General features: G+C 42.9%; 1 protein-coding gene across 3 annotated transcripts in view; it reads right to left on the bottom strand.

The window, feature by feature from the left end:
- The window catches only part of ZBTB49 (zinc finger and BTB domain containing 49), a 31,986-nt gene extending 8,128 nt beyond the window's left edge, over window positions 1-23,858 (bottom strand). For 2 of the 3 annotated variants that reach the window (XM_009206520.3, XM_003898470.3), the window contains exons 1-5: window positions 23,708-23,858; window positions 14,039-14,209; window positions 11,077-12,182; window positions 7,998-8,044; window positions 820-893 (exon numbers count right to left, since the gene is read on the bottom strand). In XM_009206520.3, the coding sequence (XP_009204784.2) occupies window positions 820-893; window positions 7,998-8,044; window positions 11,077-12,182; window positions 14,039-14,190 (1,379 nt within the window). In that variant the 5' untranslated portion in view covers window positions 14,191-14,209; window positions 23,708-23,858. The remainder of the gene's footprint in view (window positions 1-819; window positions 894-7,997; window positions 8,045-11,076; window positions 12,183-14,038; window positions 14,210-23,707) is intronic. The other variant, XM_021938211.2, reaches the window with a different exon arrangement.
- Window positions 23,859-23,899: the final 41 nt, after the last annotated feature.

Genomic DNA, 23,899 nt, shown 5'->3' with positions numbered 1-23,899 from the left:
TTTATTTTTGTGGACCCATATAGCACTTAGCATACAGCAGGTATCTAAAAAATGTTGAGTCAATGAATGATTAAATAAATGAATATAAAAGCTATGTTACCAAGGTGCGTACGGAGCTTCGTAACTGGTATAGTCCTGGCTGATGCCTGTTGTTCTGGCACAACCACCAGATGATGGAGTATGTGGCCTGACGTACAGCCCAAGGATGGGAAGGAGGGTTGAGGGTGCCAGCCTGCACACACAGCAGGGGAAGAGCTCCTCATTTATACCACGCTGCAGAGGAATCAAACTGCCATACACACTGACCTCAAGAGTCACATTCTCTTTCGCCAGGTCAAAATCCTACCCACCCATCAAAATGTACTTTCCTCCTCCCTGGGGTGGAGCTCCCACAGGCTGTCACAGACCCACGGCTTGTGGCACCTTCCACCATCTCTTTCTCTCCTGAAATCTAGTCACTCGGCTGGCAAGTCCCATCTCCCCTACTAGACAGTCACCTCCTTGGGGGCATTAATCTATTATATTTTCAGAGATATTTTTAGAATGATGAAAATTTTAATATAAAATAATTTTGTGGCATGTAAAACCCCATTTCCTTTTTGCGACTCCTGTCCCAGATTTTCTTTCTTTGAATTTTGTTTTGATTATTCTCTCATGTGTCGCATGCAAAGCCAGAAGGTTTGAATTTACCTGTGTTCTGCAGTGGCAGGGTGAGCCCACATGTGGCTCATCTGCAAGCCACCGCTTCAGAGGACACTGCCAAAGACACTGAGACTAGACATGCTCCCTTCCACACGGAAGAACACGCCCAGCACTGACCTCTTTCCACAGATCTCGCAGATGTATGGTTTTTCACCAGAATGCCGGCGTAAGTGAGTCTGCAAGTTACCTGCCTGCAAAAAGAGGAAAAGAAGAACACGCCAATAACGAAAGTTTTTGGTTTTTTAAATTATATAAATTCAAAAGGAAAACTGACACATTTAGCCAGGTTCTAATTCAACTGCCAGAAGATGAGGCACACACAACTCAGCCGTGGGCAAGAGGATGAGGAGCAGCCAGAGTGCCTGGCCACCTGCTGCACACGGGATGTGTCTCTACCCCATCCTCCATGTGAGCCCTTGGCTGTGTCCCAGCGGAGGCACACACTATGCAGTGCTTCCCTGTTAAACAGCACCCTGTGGAGGCTGCTGTGGTGGTCGCCAAGCCTGGACTTTAAACAGGCCTTGATATATTTTACTTGGGCCATGTATTTAAAATATCATTTAAAACAAACAAAAGCACCACACGTCTTTATTTCAGTATTGTTTCTTTCTAAAAAACATACTTTTGTTCATAAACAAGGGAAGATATTTCCAAAAAGTACTTCCTCTGGCAAGTACCCTTGGTTCTTTCTGACAGGTTTCTCAATGTTACCTTTGTGCAACAGTGCAAATCAGGAGAATCACGGCAGCCTCTCAGGTGCAGGGCCACTGTGTTCCTAATTTCTGAAGCTAGCAAGGCTTTGCGAAGAATAACAGTGAAACGGGGATCATCAGATGGATTTCTATGCACTAATCAGTATCAAATTACCTAAAGTACAGGGAAATCAAAACTGCAAATGCCTCAGACATTTAAAAAGCTACTTGCTAATGTTTCAGATTAGGATTTGGAAAATCTTCCATTGCTGTAATTAATAGTCTCAACCTGTTATTTTCCTCATTTTAATCTTGTACAGTGTTCTGTTGCAAAACAAAGAAAAAGAAAAAAAAGGAAAACCCACTGAAATTAGGTAATACACCCAGCGGTAAAAATAAGCAGGTGTCATGCACAAGATAAGCCAAAAACAAGAATGAATATCAGCCAACTAACATATGGGGCTTTTTCAATTTGCAAATTGTATTTTAAATAAAATGCAAAGATTAAGATTCATGGTTAAGATCTGAAGATGAGTTTGATATCGACTTGTGAGTGAAAACTAGAAATCACAAGTATTAAAAAATGCCATCTGACTATATAACGTGAAAGATTCATCACGTCTATCAAACTCTGGGGAACAGAGTTAGACATTACATTTAAGAATATGATAAATGTGGCTTCGAAAAAACTCAGGTTTATTTTCAATAACCAAAGAGAAAGAGTTTGACAAGACTTTGGAAAATGTCCAGCTTTTAATAGAATGGCTACTAATAACAATAAAACAAGTATCAACAGCAATATACATTTGCTGAACCTGAAATTAGGCCTTTACATGCATTATCAAATTACCATCTATTTTCTAGAGATAAATAATACAACTAACACTGTATTCAGATAAACTGCACAATTACCATTGTATTCAGATAAATAAAGTAGTTGTTCCAGTTACATGGTGGAGGCAGAAATTAATATTGGTTGGTGTGAATCTAAACTCCTCTACTTGTGGGGAAACCTTGAGGACGCACAAGTTTCTATGAATGAAAGTGTGCTTTGAATATTTAATATGACAGTTACTTTGCCACTCAGGAAACACATACTGGAGAGTTAAAATAATACACCAGTGTTTTAAATTAGTCACTTGCAAATTTCAGAAAAGCTGATCAGTTACATAATAATCAGAAATAGCACCATCTGCTGAACTGTTAAATTAGAGCCCTCTTGTTTTTGGTTATTTTGTAAACTATGTACTCCGAATGAAATGCATTCTGGGTTAATTTTTAGCAAAGCTGCATTTTTCTTTTTTAAAAATGGTGGAACAATTACTTGTTTTCAAAAGAAATATAATCAAATGATCTTCCATTTAATATTTTCAGTGATAGAAAAAACTTTAAAGTGTTCTTTACTTATTTTGTACTAGAAACAGACAATGAAAATAATCTTTCTCCCTGATTAAGGAATGCATATTTCTGATAAATAATATAAAAGCAGATTAAATAAAACTAATGGAATGAGCCATGCAAAAAATCCAATAGTACATTCAAATAATTTATTCCAGGTTACATAGCAAACTCAGGCCCAGATTATTAGAGCTTTAGTCAATATTTTTATTTCTGGTAAACTTTTGATATATTCTAGTACTGCATGCACAGACCATGTCTTAGAAATCATCTATAGTTGTGTCCATAAAAATTCTAGCAAGTAAGCCGGGAGCAGTGGCTCACGCCTGTAATCCCAGCACTTTGGTAGGCTGAGGCAGGTGGATCACGAGGTCAGGAGATCGAGACCATCCTGGCTAACATGGTGAAACCCTGTCTCTAATAAAAATACAAAAAAAAAAAAATTAGCTGGGCGTGGTGGCAGGCACCTGAAGCCCTAGCTATTCAGGAGGCTGAGGCAGGAGAATGGTGTGAACCCAGGAGGCAGAGTTTGCAGTGAGCTGAGATCATGTCACTGCACTCCAGCCTGGGCGACAGAGCGAGACTCTGTCTCACAAAAATAAAAAAAAAAATCCTAGCAAGTGGTATAATAGCTATCATTTATTAAGTACTATGAATGAGGCTCTTTGCTAAATTGTTGCAAAGAGTATTTAACTTAGTCAACACAATGTCTTGTAAAGCAGTACTATCCATGTTTTACAGATAAGGCAACAGAGGCTCTAAGAGGTAAGTAACCAGCCTTGGGTCATAAAATGGGGACTGGATTTACTAATGCAGGTTTGCCTAGTGACTCCAAAGTTTGGACTGTTAAACCTATGTTAAAGATATTAGCAGTAAAGGAACTTTGATCCTTTCTAATACCGTTTTAATTCAGATGGAGTTGTTAGAATTTTTAACAGAAAAACTCTGCTGTAGAGAAGAATTAACATCTGCCCTGAGCAATTTTATAATAAACTCCTTCCGACCTTCTGACAGGTACCCTCAGTGCTTCAACGTGAACAAACCCAGCATCTATTCCCAATGCGAGCACTCGCTTTTGAGACGGAGAGTCTTGCGCTGTCGCCCAGGCTGAGTGCAGTGGCTGGATCTCAGCTCACTGCAAGCTCCTCCCGGTTTCATTCTTCTGCCTCACTGAGAAGCTGGACTTAGGCGCCACCCCTGCCAGTTTTGTATTTTTAGTAGAGATGGGGTTTCACCATGTTAGTTGTGATGGTCTTGGATCTCCTGACCTCGATCCACCCGTCTCGGCCTCCCACAGTGCTGGGATTACAGGCTTGAGCCACCGCGCCCGGCCCATGAGCACTCTTAACAGCAGTTGAGTGTTTACATCAAAAAAAGTCAGGAATCGTAATCATTTAGAGATAAAAGAGATTCCAGATCTTAAAAGTCAGTTAGCTCAGGAGTTTCAAGACTTTAGGATTTCACAAAGCAATAAAATTAAAAAGAAAAAAAAACCGTAAGGATTAACATAGAGATATCACTTAAACAATAACTACTATTTTGATGAAATGTCATTTAACAGTAAAGGTGTGGGAAATATAACCTCAGAGATGAAAACGTAATAGCTTGGGCAAAGCTCATTAAGTGCCCTTATTTTTTGTGTTTCCACCATGGATGGATGAGACTGTCACCTCTGGCACGAGTCCACATCGGCATCCTGGAAATGCCTCCTATAGGGTAATCCTGCAGAAGGCACTAGCACCCCCGGACTTGGGCAGACAGCTGGCTAGACAGCACTGCTGGGAGAGCACTGCCTCTCAAAACCCACCTCTCTGTACCAGCTGCCCAGTGTTCCTGTTTCTGCCTGCTTGGAGGAACAAAAGCAATCCTACTCCTCTACCCAAAGAGAGCTAATTACGCCGCATTTTCTTTCCCGTTTCTCATAGGACAAGCACTCAAAACTTGTCACTCTTTTGGTTCTCTCCAATGCCCTCCCAACAGTCCATGTTCTATGCCACAGAGGAAACGTTTCCCTCTGAGTGTGACTCAGTCATACTCTAAAGTACGACATGACTCTTCCTTGCAGAGATCTGGACATATACAGTGTCCAGTCACATGGACAGATGCAGCTTCTGTGGTCACTCTAAGATGATGCTAACTTCCTTATGCTGGCATGCCATACTCATAATGCAGGTTGCGGTTAACTTTTTTAAAAAGACTAACCCACTAAATACTAAATTCTCAGTAAGCAGGATGAGACATTCTTATTTGTAAATGTTTCTATACAAGAGCATTCCAATCCCCTGTAGCCACAAACATTTACTCTAGTTCATTACAAGAAAATAATGTTAGGCATACGGTGGAGGGTGGACCAGCGGGCATTCTTTACCACGCATCCCTATGCAGACAATCTGACTGCTTTCTTGCCCCAGCATGCCAGGGACGCCAGGCTTGCCCAGTGCCTGCTTGTCTGCAGGGCTCACCTAAGCAATCTCTCAAGCATTTCATGGCCTCGTGCTGTCCCAAACACACCTTTCAGGTAGAAAGGACTACTGCCTTTTCTTTGCCCACATTGTTCCTGTAGATATCTGTCAGCAGTTCCGACATTTCACTGTACTCGATCATTTACGTGTCTGTTTCTTCCTCTAAACAGTAAGCTCCTGGAGGCCATGGCCATTATTGTCCCTGCTCCCAGCACACAGCAGAGCTCATGGACAGCATATGGACACTGCAGGCTTGCAACAAACATTAGAACAGTTCCTTGTTCACCAAAACTCATACTTTACTATGAAAATAAAGCAGCAACATACATCTGAAAACTATCACTACGTATGACTCTACAATCATAGAAACCTAATAAAAGTACACAGACGAATACAGAAGGGAAGGGTTTCTGGATTGGGCAGGGCTACCCTTGGTAGGATTTAAGAGAGCAAGTGCAGGTCAAGGGCTATAGTGGTGGTTCTCAACCTTAGCTGCACGCCAAAATTGCTGAATTTTTAAAAATACTGATACCTGGCTGGGTGCGGTGGCTCACACCTGTAATCCCAGCACTTCAGGAGGCTGAGGTGGGTGGATCACGAGGTCTGGAGTTTGAGACCATCCTGGCCAAAGTGGTGAAACCCCGTCTCTATTAAAAATACAAAAAATGAGCTGGACGTGGTGGCACGCACCTGTAGTCCCAGCTACTTGGGAGGCTGAGGCAAGAGAATCACTTGAACCCAGGAGGGGGAGGTTACAGTGTATGCCACTACACTCCAGCCTGGGCGACAGAGCGAGACTCCGTCTACACACACACACACGCGCACACACACAAAACCAAAAAACAAAAAACACCAATACCCGAGCCCCACTCCAAATCACAGAATCAGAACCTCTGATGTGGGCACCAGGGATGTGTGTCAGGAGAGAGGAGTGGATGTGGACTGCAGCCTGACTGAATGTCTGGCTTTAATTTATACAGTCAGCTATGGAGAGTCGGAGAAGGCATGAGAAGGATGGAACTTTGACTCTCATCATAATCTGAATGTATAAAGGGCTTTCAGCTCTAGTTTTTCATTTTCCCACTAGTTCCATGAAGTAGTATTATCCCTATTTTAAACATTAGAAAAAATGAGGCCCAGAGAAGTCACGATTCTAATTATTCATGGTCATTAGTCCGAGTCTCACGCTTTTCCCATCAAACCAAAGCTGCTGAGATGAAAATGGGGGTGGGGGGGGGGGTGGGGAGGTGCTTCAAAAAGACCAGCATCTGGGGGTCATGAGGATGGACAGGACAGAAGAAAGCGGATGGCAACAAGGCAGGGAATGCTGGCATTTCCCGAGCGATTACAACGTGCCAGGCACTGCTCTAAGGACTTTCCATCATTACCTCCTTTACTCTTCACACTCTATAGGGTTAACTAATCTTGTTACCCATGTTTCACAGATAAGGAAACCGAAGAGGCAAAATGTGAGCTTGCCCAGAGTCACAGGGTAGTTAAGCCCTGACAGAGGCAGAGTTCAATTCTAGACTGTCCAGCCCCAGAGGCCAAGCTCTGAACCTCGGACGAGGCTGGCAGGAAGAAGCGGGCGCTCATCAAGAATGGCGGCCAGAGGGACGAGCACTCAGTCTAGCTCATCAAATCCTTCCTGAACACCTGCTGGCTGCTGGGCATCCTCCTGGATGGGAGAGAAGACACGGCCCCAGGCCCAGAGAAACTAACCACCCAGGAGGACACAACCCAACCGAGTAGGCGATGGGAGACCATGAGGACTTGGTGAATTCCAGCAGGCAGGGAGTCAGAGAGTGGGAGAGTGAAGAGTCATTAAGATGGCAGGTTTCAGTGTGTGAGAAAATGGAACTGACACCCTCAACAGATGAAGAGAAACTGGAAGAGTCTGCTCTAGGGGGAATGCGAGCAAACATGGCGCTTGCCATTTCCAAGTTCTGTGGGGCCTGCCTCCCAGCTCCAGAGGCATGCACTGCGGCCACACGATCTACCATGCTGTGTGTGAGACAGTCATGCCAGTGGCTGTGCCCTGAAGAGCTGCGCCCTCACGCCCTGGAACAGCTTCCGTCTGCTCTACCTCTGGAAGCCCAGCGCACTGCACACGGCAGTGAATAGTTACCTTCTGTTTCAGAGAGTAGGTTCCCACAAGCCATTTTCTAGAAAACACTAGGTCTCTAGGTTTCTTTGTGTCCCATGCCCAGCACAGTACCTGGCCCATGGGAGGGTAAAACAAATGTTTCCTCAAGGAGTGAATGACTTCGTGTCCAAATGACATTAATGGAGGTCAGCTAAAGGTAGCAGTCAAAACAGGGAACAAAACTTGTTTCATCTTTTTTCCAACATCCTACAATCTACAGTCCCAACAAGAATAAGGAGACTACTTGTCTTCAGCCTATCCCAGCACAATGTGCAGCCTCCAGGTACACCAAGCTCAAGGTGGTTTACTAGGAACTTCATTCACGAAACGAAAGACATATACTAAGTCTGGACTCATCCTTAGCAAGGGGGAAAAAGTATTGTAAGAATTCACACATGAAAATGCTATTTTTCTCTCAAAGAACTAGAAATCTGTTTTCTTGAAAAGGATTTCTCCTGATTTATTTAGAAGTCTTTAAAGTTACAAATATCACCAGAGGCTTCTCTCACAAGTACAAAAGTATGTCTTATTTCCAATTAAAAAAAACCACTGTGTTGCAGGTTTCCAATTATTAACAATAAATAAGAGTATTCCCACCTGAGAGAAATGTTTCCCACAAATGTTACATTCAAAAGGTTTCTCACCTAAAACAAAACAAAACAAAACAACAACTTGTAAAATCATTACTAGTATTTGTTCAATAATTTTTTGTTTAAACGACCTCCTATGTAGTTTCAAAATGGCATTACATTCTGCATCCTAACCATATGAAAATGGGGAATGTCTACTTCCTTATACCTCTCTCTTGCCTTTATTTCTACACAGAGATGATAAAAGTAGTATTTTCCTCTAAAAAATAAAACTGTTCTCCAAACAAAACATATGTTAAAATCAAGGTATTTATTTGCATTCAGAGCAGACCCACGTTCTGGAAGCGGTCTTTTCCTGTGGTTGAGTTTTCCTGCTGAACAGCACGATCCTGCTCACCTGTTCTTCAGCCTGACGCCACCCAACCACCAATCCTAACAGACACAGGGTCACTTGTTCACACCACACAAGGTAAGAGCACAGAGAGCCCCAAACACAGTGGGACCTCCTGAAGCATGAGTGTGAAAGGGAAAGAGCCCCTCACCACAGTCTTCCTGCCTTGGTTGCTCACGGGAGAAAGTAGGATTTCATCTCGGGAGATGTGCTCCTCTGCGGACTTCTTTGTCACCTCTACTTTCAGTAACTAAGTAACTGCACTTGGGGACAGAACAGATTGTAAGAATGGTACTCTACTACAAAAAACCGTAGCTGTTCTGAAATGTGGCCTATACAACATGATCTGGAGTTAAAAGCACACTCCCTGGTACTGCCTTTAATCTACATAACACTAATGAATAGACTCTGAACACCAAGAACCTCTCATTTTCTCCATTTCCCTGAAATCAAATGGTTTCATTAAGATCTTTAAAAAGTAACAATAATGTTTTCCCTTCCTGCTATATTGTTGGGGCTTGCTACCTTGAAGAAAGCAGCTTGCTAGCTTTCTGGGCTCATTCTAGGATATTTTTATTTTATTTTATCCCGAAAATGTCTAACGGCTTCCTTGACCCTGAATAATTATATTTATATTATTAACTAATAATAAATTAATAATAATTACATTAATTCTCTACTGCAATAAATGAAACTGCATTTATATCTGAAATTATTGCAGGTGACAGATAATAAGTTAAAGCCCTCATAAGAAATATAAGACTTTGAAAACAGAGAGAGCTCACCAGTTACTAAAACTAATAAATGACCAAGGTTAACAATCCTACTCCAGCAGGCCTCAGACTTCTTGGCCTCAGGACCCCTTCACACTCTTAAAATTGAGATCCTAAAGAGCTTTTGTTAATATAGGCTATAGCTATTGATATCTACCATATTAGAAACGAAAGCAGAGTGATCTTTAGAACAGGTGAACACACACTTCACAGGCCACCAGGGTGAGGAGTTCATCACACATCATGTCGCTTTGAGCAGACTAACTGTACACTCATGAGAGGAGGAAAAAGCAAGTAACATCTTAGACAATTTTGAAAATAGTGCTGGCCTTACAGACCCCCAAAAAGGGTTCCCCAGACCATACTTTGAGAATTGCTGCCCTTCTTGGTAGATATTTATGTCTCAGTAAGCATCATTGCCATGACTCTATCTGTCATTCAAAGAGGTTCTCCCAGAATAAACAATTTTTGATTCCTTTAAAAGCTAAGCAGGTAAGTTTCACAAATAATAAATTACAGCCATCAGGCCAAGCATGGTGGCTCACGCCTGTAATCCCAGCACTTTGGGAGGCCGAGGTGGGCAGATCACTTGAGGTTAGGAGATTGAGACGAGCCTGACCAACACAGTGAAACCCTGTCTCTACTAAAAATACAAAAAAATCGGTGGCATATGCCCGTAGTCCCAGCTACTTGGGAGGCTGTGGCAGGAGAATCACTTGAACCCAGAAGGCAGAGGTTGCAGTGAGCCGAGATCATGCCACTGCCCTCCAGCCTGGGCAACAGAGCAAAACTCCATCTCAAAAAAAAAAAAAAAAAAATTGCAGTAATCATTAGGCTGTAGGAGATTTAGACAAACAGAATGATCTAAAGTTTTTTCAGGGCAAAACTAAGTCTGTGATATTGTCTTCACGTGGAATAATTTTGAACTACTAGTGATAATAACAGTACTTTATATTCAAATGCACTAAAATATATCAAGGGCTTTCACAATTATCAAAGAAATCTCCCAATAATACAAGGTAGTAAAATGCAAACTGGGAATCCATACTGATAACGAAGGTCACATCAACAAACACAATTACACAAACACCTTAAAAGCAGCGTTGTCGAAGCGTCCTGTTGCATGTTATTTCTCAGGCCTATAAGGTAATTGTTGTTCATCTGCAATGTGCTATTAAACTCATGTTTAATTATAGGAAGAAAAGTAATACACACGTGTTGTATAACATAATTTGTGTGTGTATAGATATAAACATATATATATCTAGAGAGAGAGAGAGAGAGACAGCATACCTTAAAAAAATCTTTTGGGAAAGAGACAGAGGCATGAATTAAGATAACAAAACTTTGAAAAGTCAATGTTTAAATTGGAAGAATTTTCTTTTGAGAATATCAAATGGTTAAAGCTGATTCTTATTAAAAAGTTTACTTCCTGACTCCCAAATCAGAATTTTAAAAATTAGACACTCAAATTCCTTCCAAGAGAACTTTTAGAATTATTCAAAGTAAATTATGTTAGTCTAAATTAACCTTCATGATGCTTTCAAAAAATAAGCTTAATCTAATTCTAAAAAGACAACTAAATATAGCTAATCCATTTTAGAATTAATTTGAAATTCTGAGTGCACCAAAATTACTACACTTCTTTAGAGATGGATGGTTTGTCATATAAAAATAGAGTTGAAATAAAAATTAAAAGTATACACCTTTTTAAAGCGGCTTTATAAAACCATTTACAAAACTTTAAGTCAGATGCATCACCAAAAATATAAAACAAAAAGTAGCTAATCTCCCTTATTTTGTTTAAAATCATCGATGACATCAAGCAATAGCAAAACTTCTTACAAAAACAAGAAGAGCCAGTGGTGTCTGAGCATCCGCATCACGTCCTTCCCTCTGCCTGTGGGTACTGAATCAGTTACCTGTATGAGACCGTTTGTGAAGCTCCAAGTTGCTTGGGTGTTTAAAAGGTTTCCTGCATAATTCACATGCGTATTGTCTCTGGGACTGAAGTGTCTGGGACTGGTCTTCCAGCGCAGCTGGGTCTTCGTGCCTCTCCGTCTCACTAAGGCAATTAAAATTCTCACAACTGACGACTTCTTCACTTTCTTTTTCTTCAGCACTTTGGCTGCTAGCTTTCTCTAGGGTATTTTCACTAGCAGATTCCATCCTCTTTGTCAAACCATCATCTGACTTGGGTTCAGATATTTGCTCTGCGGATTTCTGTGACTTCAGGAAATTGAGTTTCTTCAGATGAATGGCCTTTTTGAGCCTCATCTGCTTGGCAGGTTGTTGGCACGTGGCGTCTGACTCAGGGTGTGGGGCAGAGTCATTCACAGGCTGGGCCAGGAAGTTGGAAGGTAAGTGCTCAGGAGACTCCAGGATGCATTCGGAATGACTGACAGCACAAGGCTGGCTGTCTACCGTGGTAGGGTCTGTGGAGGTGCTGAAAGCAAAAGGCTGCTCAACAACTCGCTCCTGACTGGGACCAGCTGCGTGTTTATGGTACTGCTTACTGTAAAAGTTTCTGAGTTTGTAATAGTAATTTGGCTGTTTGAAAGGCAGTTGTGTGCAGCTGCCGTCTGAAGTATCAGGGGCTTGTTTTGAGACTTCACCTGCGGAGTGATGACGATTAACTGATGGTGAAGCATGCGGATGCGATTCATCCAACACTTTATTACGCTGTGCATCTGCCAAACATTCCTGCAGTAAATGAGGCGGGTAGTTGTTTTCATTGATAACACAAGTGGCATCTGGGGTCAGGGTGCTTTGCAGAGACAATGTACTATTACAAGGCATGCCAGGTGGCTGTACTGAAGTGGCTGATTTTAAAAATGTGTGACACAGACTCAGAACATTTTGAACTTGCAAACACTGTGCTGTGTCCAGCATTACTTGTATATTGTCCTGGTTAAGATCTAGATGAGAAGTGTACATGAAGTCCAGGATCTGCCCTATGCCACTGACGTTTTTAACATCCAAGTGAAAAACATCACTCTTCTGGCTTGAAGAATTCTGAAAGAGGCTCCTGGTAAAAGAAAGAATATCTGTTTACAGTGTCAAAAGTTCATACTGTCTTTTTCTTATAAATAACGTTCATATATTAATATCAAAAAATACTATCCTTCTGTGAATGTCAAGACTTTTAACATAAGTATGTTTTAATCCTTTAAAACAATCTGGCAAACCATCCAACTAAATAATTCAGATGAATTAAATTAGTGGATTGGATATGCAGACTTCAAAACAGATCTCAAAGTAAATTTCTGAAATATACTCAAATTTACACATTAAAAAATTACATATAGTAATATGACTGATAAACCACAAATCAAGAAGATTCTAAGATAATTCCCAATATGATCTAAGAAATAAAAGATTGCTCTAAATATTTTTTCAAAAGGTAATTATCCATATATATTAAATACATACTAATAGAGTATACAAAATTAAAGAATATACACTTTTCAATATTTCATATTTAGTCTAAATATTTCCACATCTAAGTGCCTAGAAAAGTTAAAATAAAAATAGCTAGAATAAACCAACCCCCCACATACATTCCTTTGTAATCAGTAATTTATTTGGCTGTTAGGATTTTCAGCCACCCAGTGGTTCAAAATCCAACAGTGAGAAAAATCCTAAGAGTTAATGAATACCAAAAGGCACCCTAAAGCCCAGGCACTTTATTCTGGGTACAAGCCAAGGTCACAGGTGAACAAATTTGTATTATGTATGAAATAATAAGCTCAGGTAAGTTGAAGATATTTTGTCATAATCAGTCACCTATTTTCCCCAAACAGCCTTCAGTTCTGTTTTTAAGTGCAAAACAGCCTGTGTATCACAATATCAAAATTTAATTGTCCTGGGAAGACACAAAAAAAATACGTGATAGCAAACGAAGAGTTTGCGATCATTTTTCACAGGAACAAAACCTGCTACCTACCTTAAGAAGCTGATTCATTACAATGTGTAATGTGGCCTATACAATAACTGAGACTCAATTTGATGATTCAGGATTATCAAGGAAGGAGCAAATCATGTCCCATGTTGTCTACTATAGCAGTAAAATGGTATGCATTTTGGAAACAAACAGTACTTTAAAAAGAGAGACTTTGGATTTAAAGAGAGATAAACCTGCTAACGACAAAATGAACTTATGCAGAATCACTTAACTCTAACAATTTTTTTTTAAGAGACAGAGTCTCGCTCTGTTGCTCAGGCTGGAGTACAGTGGCATCACCACGGCTCACTGCAGCCTCCACCTCCTGTGCTCAAGGGATCCTTCCACCTTAGCCTCCTGAGTCGCTGGGAATACAGAATAATGTTTAAATAAGCTGAAACACAACTTCTTGGCATTATTCATTATTTATAAACAAATATTTCATATAAGCCAAAATGATTATAAGGTTTTCTTAGAATATTCAAATGAGGAACAAAAACTAAAATGCTTCAATATAGAAAAAAAGAAAAGAAAAGAAAAATCCAACACACAGAATATGTTTTCCCCTCTGATTTCTTATCACAGAAAAATTCTGACCAGGAACTTAATTTGTCCATGGTTTTATCCTGAAAGGATAAGAAATATACGTAGAAGACTGACATTAACCAGAATTATTAAAATGAAAGACAAAGAACCAAAATACTTTCAATCATACCGAATTCATTTTACTTAAGAGCCTCTTTTCAGGTTACTCTAAACACAAAAGCAAAAATAATAAATATGATTAACAAACTTAAAAATTAAAACAACTCCTACAAAATCCAACGTGCCATAAAAGATAAATACAGTGAAATCCAAGGAGAACAAAATATGAATACTTCCATACTAAAAGAGCTTTACCCTTAATTCACAGCTAGGAGAATGAAGTCTAAAATACCTACCTAAAATACTGGCTGAATGCTGCCAGGACATTCTTATGTGCTTTAAAGCAGACTCCTTTTACCACCAACATACAGTCACAAAGCAGGCCTTGGATTCGCTGCTCATGCAGTTGCTGGAGGAGATGGCAGCTGTGGGTAGCAACAGGGTCCATGCTCAACCATTCAAGTGACCTACAGCAAAAAATCACAAATACGACAGATATTCTTAAGGACCTCACTGGAAACTAAATGGGATTAAAACTCACTGACTGATCTGTGCTTCACTATCCCATCACAGTATCACACATACACATGCGTGTGTGCACACACACCCACACACACACCTCCCTCTGGTTCTGAGGCATCCAGACCACAGCTGTTCAACACAATTATCTGTCATGATGAAAATGCTCTGTATCTGCACTGCTCAATACAGTAGCCACTGACCACACATGGTCACTGAGCACTTGAAATGTGGCTAAGGGACTGAAATTGTAACTTATATTTTAAAAGCCACAGAATCTAAACAGTACAAATCTAGAATATGACCATGTTAATACTATATGTACTTCTCTGTGTCTGCTTAGGAATATGTCAAATGAAACATAAAATATACATATATAAAGATGTATAAGGTGAAAGAAAAGCCAGCTGGATAAGATCAAATCCATATTTATCAAACACCTGTACACAGGTCACTGAATAGAAGTTGCGGAAATTAGGAGCCTAATTTGGGAGATAAGGTACTGGTCAAAATACCTATCACCAGACAATGATATAAGAGGCATTGCAAAGCAGCAGGTCCCCTCACTCTTGCCTTTGTGCCTCTCTAAGAGGCTACTTGAGCAGACGCCTGAAGGAAGGGAAGCAGCTGGGCAGGTACCTGGGCCAGAAAGAACAGCAAGCACCAAGTCTCTGAGGCAGGAGCTTGCTGGGCTCAGGTGTGGCTGAGCGAGTGGTAGGAGATGACATCCAAGAGGGGACAGAGGGTCAGGTCATGCCCGGGCCTGCGGGCCCTGTTACGAACCCTGACTCTCACTCCAAATGGGATGGGAAGCCATTGTGTAGACACCGCAAGTTTCATCCTTTAGCCTCTATTCACCAACTGACTACTGTGTCCAGGCTGCAGGGCCACAACAATGAACAAAACACGCCAGGTCGCCACTCTCATGCAGCTGAAATTCTAGTGAGGGAAACACACAACGAAAGTGCATGACACACAACTAAACAAATAGGGCTAGACACTGGAATACACAGGCCAGAAAGCCATGGTCTTGGACGTCTAGGGGCACAATCTAGTAGGGGATGATTTATGGAAGAGAAATAGTTGGAAGAAATGGAACCAGACTGGGATAAGACTATGAAGGTTAGGCAGTCTGCACTAGGCGTGGTGGTTCACACCTGTAATCCCAACACTTTGGGAGGTTGAGGCAGGAGGATCACTTGAGTCCAGGAGTTTGAGATCAGTCTGGCAACATAGTGAGACCCTGTCTCTATGAAAAATAAGAACAAATATTAGGTGGGCATGGTGATGCATGCCTGTAGTCCCAGCTACTTAAGAGGCTGAGGTAGGAGGACTGCTTGAGCCCAGCAGGTTGAGGCTGTAGTGAGCCATGATTGCACTATTGCCCTCCAGCCTGGGTGACAGAGAGAGACCCCATCTCAAAAAAAAAAAAAAAAAGGCAGTATGGTACTAAAAATCTAAAAAGTCATCATCTGCTTTCTTTGCCTTCACTCTCAGTACTTAAGCATTGCTGAAAAAGTCACTACATCACTAAGCCCAAATCTAAGCTTTTCAACACACCCCTTACATCTCACTTAGACTTATCTCCCATTACTCCAAGTATGTGGCAGCCAAAATGAACTACTAGTAGCTCTCCAAACCAGCTATGTTCTTGGCCAGTGGGTTGGAGACCTAGTTCCACCTCTCACTGGCTATATGACTTTGGGCAAATGACTTCTCTGTGACCCCCTGTCCTTACCCTATCTCACCGGTTATTGCAGTAACCTGTGTAAACATTTAGACTAGTATCTGGCATATGGAAGGATTCTGTATTCATCCATAAGGATCACCTGGGGACCTTGTTAAAAATGCAGGTTCCTGGGTACATCCCAGGATTTTGTTCTGTCAGTCTATAGTGGAGCCTGGTAACTGCATCACAGGCATTCCGTGATTCTGAGCAGGCGGACTGCAGATCTCTGCCTGTGCTCTCCTCTAAAAGCCTTTGGTTCTCCCCTGGGAATACTTTACTCATACCTGACCTTCCCACCTTCCAGATCAGGGCTCAGCTGAGCTGTCACCTACTTTCCCACCATTCTTTTTTTTTTTTTTTTTTGAGACAGCATCTAGCTCTGCCACCCAGGCTACAGTGCAGTAGCGCGATTACAGCCCACTGCAGTCTTAACCTCCTGGGGTTCAGGCGATCCTTTCACCACAGCTGGGACTACAGGTGTGTGCCAACATACCTGGCTAATTTAAAACATTTTTTTGCAGAGATGGGGTTTTGTTATGTTGCTCAGGCTGGCCTTGAACTCCTGGGCTTAAGCAATCTGCCTACCTCAGCCTCTCAAAAGTGCTGGGATTAAAGGCGTGAGCCACTGCACCCAGCCCCACGATTCTTAACCTGCTCTGGGTTTGGGCTTGCTCCTCTGTGATCCTTCCAGTGTCTTAATTCCCACCACGTCTTTTTGCCTCACTCATAAAAATGACTGTGACTTTAACTTCACTAAGAAGGTTGAACCCAATCGGGCACTGTGGCTCACTCCTGTAATCCCAGCATTTTAGGAGGCTGAGGTGGGCGGATCACCTGAGGTCAGGAGTTCGAGACCAGCCTGGCCAACATGGTGAAACCCTGTTTATACAAAAATTAGCCAGGCATGATGGCGAGTGCCTATAATCCCAGCTACTGGGGAGGCTGAGGCGGGTGATTCACCTGAACCCGGGGGCAGGGGGGAGGTTACAGTGAGCTGAGATTGCGCCATTGCACTCTAGCCTAGGCGACAAAGCGAGACTCTGTCTCAAAAAATAAAAATAAAGAAAAGAAAAGAAAGTTGAACACATGTATAACTTGATAAGCATAGTGCCTTAAATTTTTCTCAGTTCCAAATTTCCCACTCACCCCTCCCTCATTACCTTAGGCTTCACGGGATGAAACGTGCCTCCTCCTTCCCAAGATGAACGTTCCCTCTCCTCTTGAGCCTTCCTGCCTCCCCTAGAACCTAGTTCCATCAGTGAAGCTTTCATTGCTTCACCCTGTCCTTTGCTTGCTCCTCCAAACAAACACACCGACATTGCCCCACGATGAAAACAAACCAAAACAGGATAACGACAAAGCCCTCCACCTAGGTTCCTCTAGTCATCACAGGCCTCTCTTTCATGCTTTTCAAAATAGCTATCTACACCCACCACTTTACTTTCTCATGACTCCTTTTTCACCTTGTATATTAGTCCGTTTTCATGCTGCTGATAAGGACATACCCGAGACTGGGCAATTTACAAAAGAAAGAGGTTTATTAGACTTACAGTTCCACATGGCTGGAAAGGCCTCACAATCTTGGCAGAAGGTGAAAGGCAAGGAGGAGCAAGTCATGTCTTACATGGATGGCAGCAGGCAAAGAGAGTGCCTGTGCAGGGAAACTCCCATTTTTAAAACCATCAGATTTCATTCACTATCATGAGAACAGCATGGGAAAGACCCACCCCCATAATTCAGTCACCTCCCACTAGGTTCCTCCCACAACAGGGAGGGATTGTGGGAGTTACAATTCAAGATGAGATTTGGGTGGGGACACAGCCAAACCATATCACCTTGCAACCTTGCTGCCACTCACTCCACTGAAACAGACTTTCCCAACAATGACCTTTCCTCAGTCCTCAACCATCCTCTCCAGCTTTCCTGCCACACATGGCAATGTGGCCTGCCAACTCCCATCCTGAAATCCCTCCTTTCCCAGAACTCTTTTGGTTCTCTTCCTATGTCCCTGATCTGTCCCATCCCTATGCTATACCTGTCTCCCTCAAGCCTTGCAAACGTTGATGTTCCTTAAGGTGCAGCACTATAGCCCTCTCCTCTTTCCCTTGACAATCACTTTCATTCTTGGCTTTCATATGTTCTAACACAACTCCTAAATTTGACACTTTAGCTTCAGCTACCAGTTCCAATCTCCAACTCTCTGCTAAACTTCTTCAACGGCATGCCCCTTCAATGTAGAGTCTCTAAATTTCATCCCCCATCACCTCACCTATCAAATCTAGACCTTATTCTGATTCCCCTCATCTCTTTATGGAAAGCTTTGTTTCTAATATGTAGAGTTTGCGGTATTGCCATGATCTGCTTTGAGATCAAAGTGAGACTCAGAGAAAACTGGGACAAAGAGCAACACTGAGGTACTGCCCCAAACAAAAGTATAGAAAGAAAGGCATGATGGTAGGTGGCGAACACTGTTCCCAGTGCTGAATCCTCAAAGCTAGTAACAGCCAAGTGAGTTATCAGTTACCCACCCCTGCCAAGCTGGTTGCCTGGAAAGGCTTCTAAGTTTATCATTATTTTTAGCTATCATTTACTGACTACTTACCACAGACTTGCGCTAAGCATATCATATCTGTTACGGTTTGGCTCTGTGTTCTCACCAAACCATAATCCCCACATGTCAGGGGAGGGACCTGGTGGTAGGTGACTGGATCATGGGAGCAGTTTCTTATTCTTGGGATAGTGAGTGAGTTCTCAGCAGATCTGATGGTTTAAAAATGTTTGGCAGTCTCTGCTCCCCCCTATCCAGTTCTCTCTCCCCTGCTGCCTTGTAAGATGTGCCTTGCTTCCCCTTCCCCTTCTGCCATGATTTTAAGTTTCCTGAGGCCTCCTCGGCAATGTGGAACTGTGAGTCAATTAAACCTCTTTCCTTTATAAATTACTCAGTCTCAGGTAGTATCTTTATAGCAGTGTGAGAATGGATTAATACAACATCCATTAACTGGAACAATTCTATAAGAACCCAATTACCACCATTTACAAGAGAAACAATTGAGATATGGAGACTTTAAGTCAGTTATCCAAGATCATACAACTATTATGTGCCAAAGGCAGGATTTGAATCTTGGTCCCTAAACAATGGAGTCTGTGCTTTTATGCTATGCTATTTCACATGGGAAAAAAGACATTTTACACACACACACACACACGAAACCCTCCTCCACAGACTTAACTGTTAAAATTAGGTAAAACTGTCTAATTACACAAATGTAAATGTCTAGGTATATTAGGTAGATATCTAATTAGAAAATTAGACATTTTCCAGCTCTACAGAAGTGATAAAGGAAAAAGTTATTTGGAACGATCCCCAGAGTTATGATGAATTAACTGTTACACAATTTACTTTTACTATAAGAATTATAGGCTGGGTGTGGTGGCTCATGCTTGCAATCTCACCACTTTGGGAGGCTAAGATGGGTGGATCACTTAAGGCCAGGAGTTTGAGACCAGTCTGGCCAACACAACGAAACTGTCTCCACTAAAAATACAAAAATTAGCCAGGCGTGGTGACGCATGCCTGCAATCCCAGCTACTCTGGAGGCTGAGGTAGGAGAATCACTTGAACCCAGGAGGTCGAAGTTCCAGTGAGCCAAAATCGCACCATTGTACTCCAGCCTGGGCAACAGAGCAAGACTCCATCTCAAAATAATAATAACTATTCCATATCATTTTGTATAGTTCCCTAAATTACTTCGTGATGTCAATCCTGTACCTCCCCAATAAGGTTATAAAAAGCTCTGGAAACCCCAATAACGTTATAAAATGGCCTGGAAATCCCAATAAGGTTATAAAAAGGTCTGGAAAAAAATTGTATCTTGCATTTCTTATGTGTTCTGTAAATTATAACTATAAACAACAAAGTATCTCATACCTAATAATAGTAATGATTATGACAAATACTTATGTTTCCTAGATGCCAGGCACTGTTCTAAGCCCTTTACATTTATTAACTCTTTTACTGTGCGATAGGTGCTACTATTATCCACATTTTACAGGTGAGGACAATGAGGAATTTGGCAGATTTAAGATGGCCACAAATTCTCTGATGATTCTCCCATGGGGTAGTGGAGTCTAGGTCTCCTTCCCTCCTACGCAGGGCTCTGCCTTAATCTGATTCTGTGCTTACAAAGCTGTGCTCATTTCCCAGGCCCATGCCTTAAGAGCTAACAGCTTCCACTTCCCATCTTTCGGAACAGTGGCTATGGAAGGCCTGAGCCACCTGTAAGATGCCCAACTGGAGAGAATACATGGAGACAGAGAAGGGTTCAGTTGGCTCCCAGGAAAGTCATCCTGACCTCTCCAGGCTGGCCCCTCCTTCAGCTGAGTGCCACTGAGTGACCCCAGTTGACACCACAGAGAATTGAAGAATTTCTCAGCTGACATCTGCCGGAATACCTAACCCACAGAATTCTGAGATAAAAAAGTTTTTAAGTCACTAAATTTGGGGGTAGTGTGTTACACAGCAACAGAAAACCTGACCATGTACAGAGAAGATGGTCACACAGCTAAAATGTAATAGGTAAGCAGTAAGGGACAGAGGTGGGATTCAGAGCCAGGGAAACTGACACCAAAGCCACATTCATAACCACTGTTTCCTTTGATCAGAATCAGCTGCCTCTTCAGTCTACTGCCTATGCCTGATTGTCCAGGTAATCCCACAGACAAGCATTGCATCAAGGAACTGCACAATTCAGGACTAACGTGTGCTACACAAGGTGTTATAGTGTGACAGAAGGAGCACAAGGTTCTCTTCCATCTTTGCGACTAACTCACCTGGTGACAAGCAGTAAAAATTTTCTGTGGTGAAGACATGGACTCCATCTGTCTTATTGAACAATGTATCTCTGGTACCTAGCAGAGTGTCTTCAACAGAGTAGGGGCTCAATACATATTTCTGGATGGAAGAGACTCTGGGCCTCAGTTTTTTGTCTATAAAAACGGAGAGGCCCCCACTGGACTGGATGATCTCTTTTAGAGGTTTTTTCTTGTTCTAAAAGCTACAAATCTATACGAGGAATGTGATGGTGGAAAGATGGTATGAACGGCATTAAAAAATGAAAATATGGGGGGAAAAGAAATAAGAAAAAGTTTAGATCAATGTGAACGAAGAAATGCTTCTAAAGAAAACAGCCAGAATGGAATTTCGACCTGCAGAGAGGGCTCCTAGAGCAAAGGCCTCTCAATTCTACCAACAGGTCAAACACTACTGGATAGAATCTGCGGATGTCTTTTCAGCAGAGCCATTCATAGATTACTTCTCCAAGGGCCCACAGTTCATGCACCTTAATATCAAGCTTACCTTAGAGGGCTCCTAAGGATGTCAGACCATCATCATACTTTCAAATGGCTTACTCGTAGCTCCTTACCTCTACCCTACTCATAAAAGCACTGGCTTAAAGCAAACAAACCTGGAGTCTTGTCTTAGCTTTATGCTGACTCTTATCACACCAGGAAGGCCAATTCAGTTAAACAGACATTATGTGCCTAATATGTGCAACAGACTGTCGCAAGGACGGAATGCTGACAAATGGAACAGATGTGTTCCCTGCCCTCCACAGGCTCTGTGTCTCAGTTTTCCATCATTCACTTAACTTTACAGTGCCCATTATGCGCTAGGCACTGAAGGTACGATGGCAAACACATCAGATATGGTCATCCATGTCTTCATGAAGCATCAGTCTAGCGGGAAAAACAAGTATCATCGCACTGTACCAGAATTATTTGTTTTTTTTTTCCGAGATGCAGTCTTGCTCAGTCGACCAGGCTGGAGTGGAGTGGTGTGATCTTGGCTCACTGCAACCTCTGCCTCCTGGGTTCAAGTGATTCTCCTGCCTCAGCCTCCTGAGTAGCTGGGATTACAGGCAGGCACCACCACGCCCAGCTAATTTTTATATTTTTAGTAGGGATGGCGGAGTTGGGCGGGGGGGTGCTCACCATGTTGGCCAGGCTGGTGTCGAACTCCTGACCACAAATGATCCACCCGCCTCAGCCTCCCAAAGTGCTGGGATTGCAGGTGTGCGCCACCACGCCCGCCCAATTTTTGTATTCTTAGTACAGATGGGGTTTCACCATGTTGGCCAGGCTGGTCTTGATCTCTTGACCTCGTGGTCTGCCTGCCTTGGCTTCCCAAAGTGCTGGGATTACAGGCATGAGCCACCGCACCCAGCCCTGTATCGGAGTTATTACATGGAGGAAGCAGAAATTAATTTGGGAGGGAGGGTCAGGGAAAACTTTCTGGAAGACACATCTATGCTGAAATGTGAGTTAAGTCTGCCAGACTGAAAAAACGAGAGGGTTCACCCTCTTTGAGTTTTCAGGGGGACAAAATGAAAAAACAAAACAAAACCAAAAACAGTAGGAGAGCACAAACAAGACTGAAGTACACATATGTGCCTTGAACACAAAAAACATCTTGAGCACTCTTGGCCATTCTGTCACTTCTGTTGGAAAATATTTCCCTCCTTGTCCATTCTCATGCATTCCTTTTGTTTTGGGTAAACTGCTTCCCCCAGCACCCCAGAATGTGATTGTATTTGGAGATCAGGCTTGTAAGAAGGTAATAAAATTAAAATGAGGCCATTAAGGTGGGCCCTAATACAACCTGACTGATGTTCTTATAAAAAGAGGAAATTTGGATACAAAGAGAGACACCAGAGATGTGAAAACACAGAGGAAAGACCATGTGAGGACACGGCAAAAGTAGCCACGTGCAAGCCAAGGAGAAACGTCTCGGAAGAAAGCAAACCTGAGGACACCTTGATCTTGGATTTCTAACCTCCAGAACTGTGAGAAAATAATAAATTCCTGTGTTTAAGTCACCCAGTATTTTGTTTGCAGTCCTAGCAAACTAATACACCTTCTATTCCAGGCCCAACACTGCTCACTTTCAGAGTGAAACCTTCCTCATCACCCACATACACACACCTTGGGAGTGAAGGTTTCTCACAATACTCTGTGGATCCTCCATTCAACTTTCATTCATTCATTTAAGCAACAAACACCTAGTGACCACCACTGTATGCCAGACCCTGTTTTAAGGGCGGAGCAATAGTTAACGTTTATTGAGCACTTACTAAGTGGTAGCCACTAGTCTAAGCGATTTACATGCACCACCAACTCATGAAATACGACAAGGTTCCAGCGACGCAGGTGCCGCTATGATACCCGCTTTACAGATGCGGGGCTGAGGCACAGAGAGGCCACACCGTAATCAGACTGAGCTAGGCTGTGGGCTCTGCCGTCTTAAGCGCTACTCTCAACTACAGCGTGGACGGAAGGAAACAGGAGCCGAGAGATGGGCAGCGCGGAACGGAGGCGGGCCGGGCTGGCTTCCAGCGGGCAAAGCCTGGAGATGAGAGGACGCGGGTGGGGTTTCCAGGCCGAGGGAGCTGCACCAGGGAGAAGGCCCGGCTCCCAGGCCCGGAACCTGGCCTTCTGGGTCTCAGTTCGCGTCCCCTGTGATGCCGGGTACAGAGCAGAAGCTCGCTGACTCTCGCAGGAGCCGCCAACTCCCCGGGTATCCTCGAGTGCCCCTGAGATGCGGAAGGAACAGCGGGTCCATGCCCTTCTGGGCCACCTCAGGCCGCGCGGCCTCCCTTTCCTTCCGGGCCATTCCCACCAGCACCAGCCCTGCATGCCTTCGCAAGGCCGGCCACCTTACCCTCGGAGGCCGCTCTCTGCCCCGCCGCCTACTCTTCACCTGCAGCAGCTGCCTTCAGAGGCGCTCGCAGGGATCCGCCGGCCGCGGAACCATCCCGACAACGCCCCCTTGGCTTGCCGGAACCGCCCTCCTGCTTCCGATGGCGTCACTTCCGCTGGGGGGGGGGTGGTTTGTGTGGCCGCGGTGCGCAGG

The sequence above is a fragment of the Papio anubis genome, chromosome 3 (assembly GCF_008728515.1).
Source record: "Papio anubis isolate 15944 chromosome 3, Panubis1.0, whole genome shotgun sequence".
Taxonomy (NCBI): domain Eukaryota; kingdom Metazoa; phylum Chordata; class Mammalia; order Primates; family Cercopithecidae; genus Papio; species Papio anubis.
Note: the sequence above shows the minus strand (reverse complement) of the source record. Positions and strands in the feature narration are given on the sequence as shown.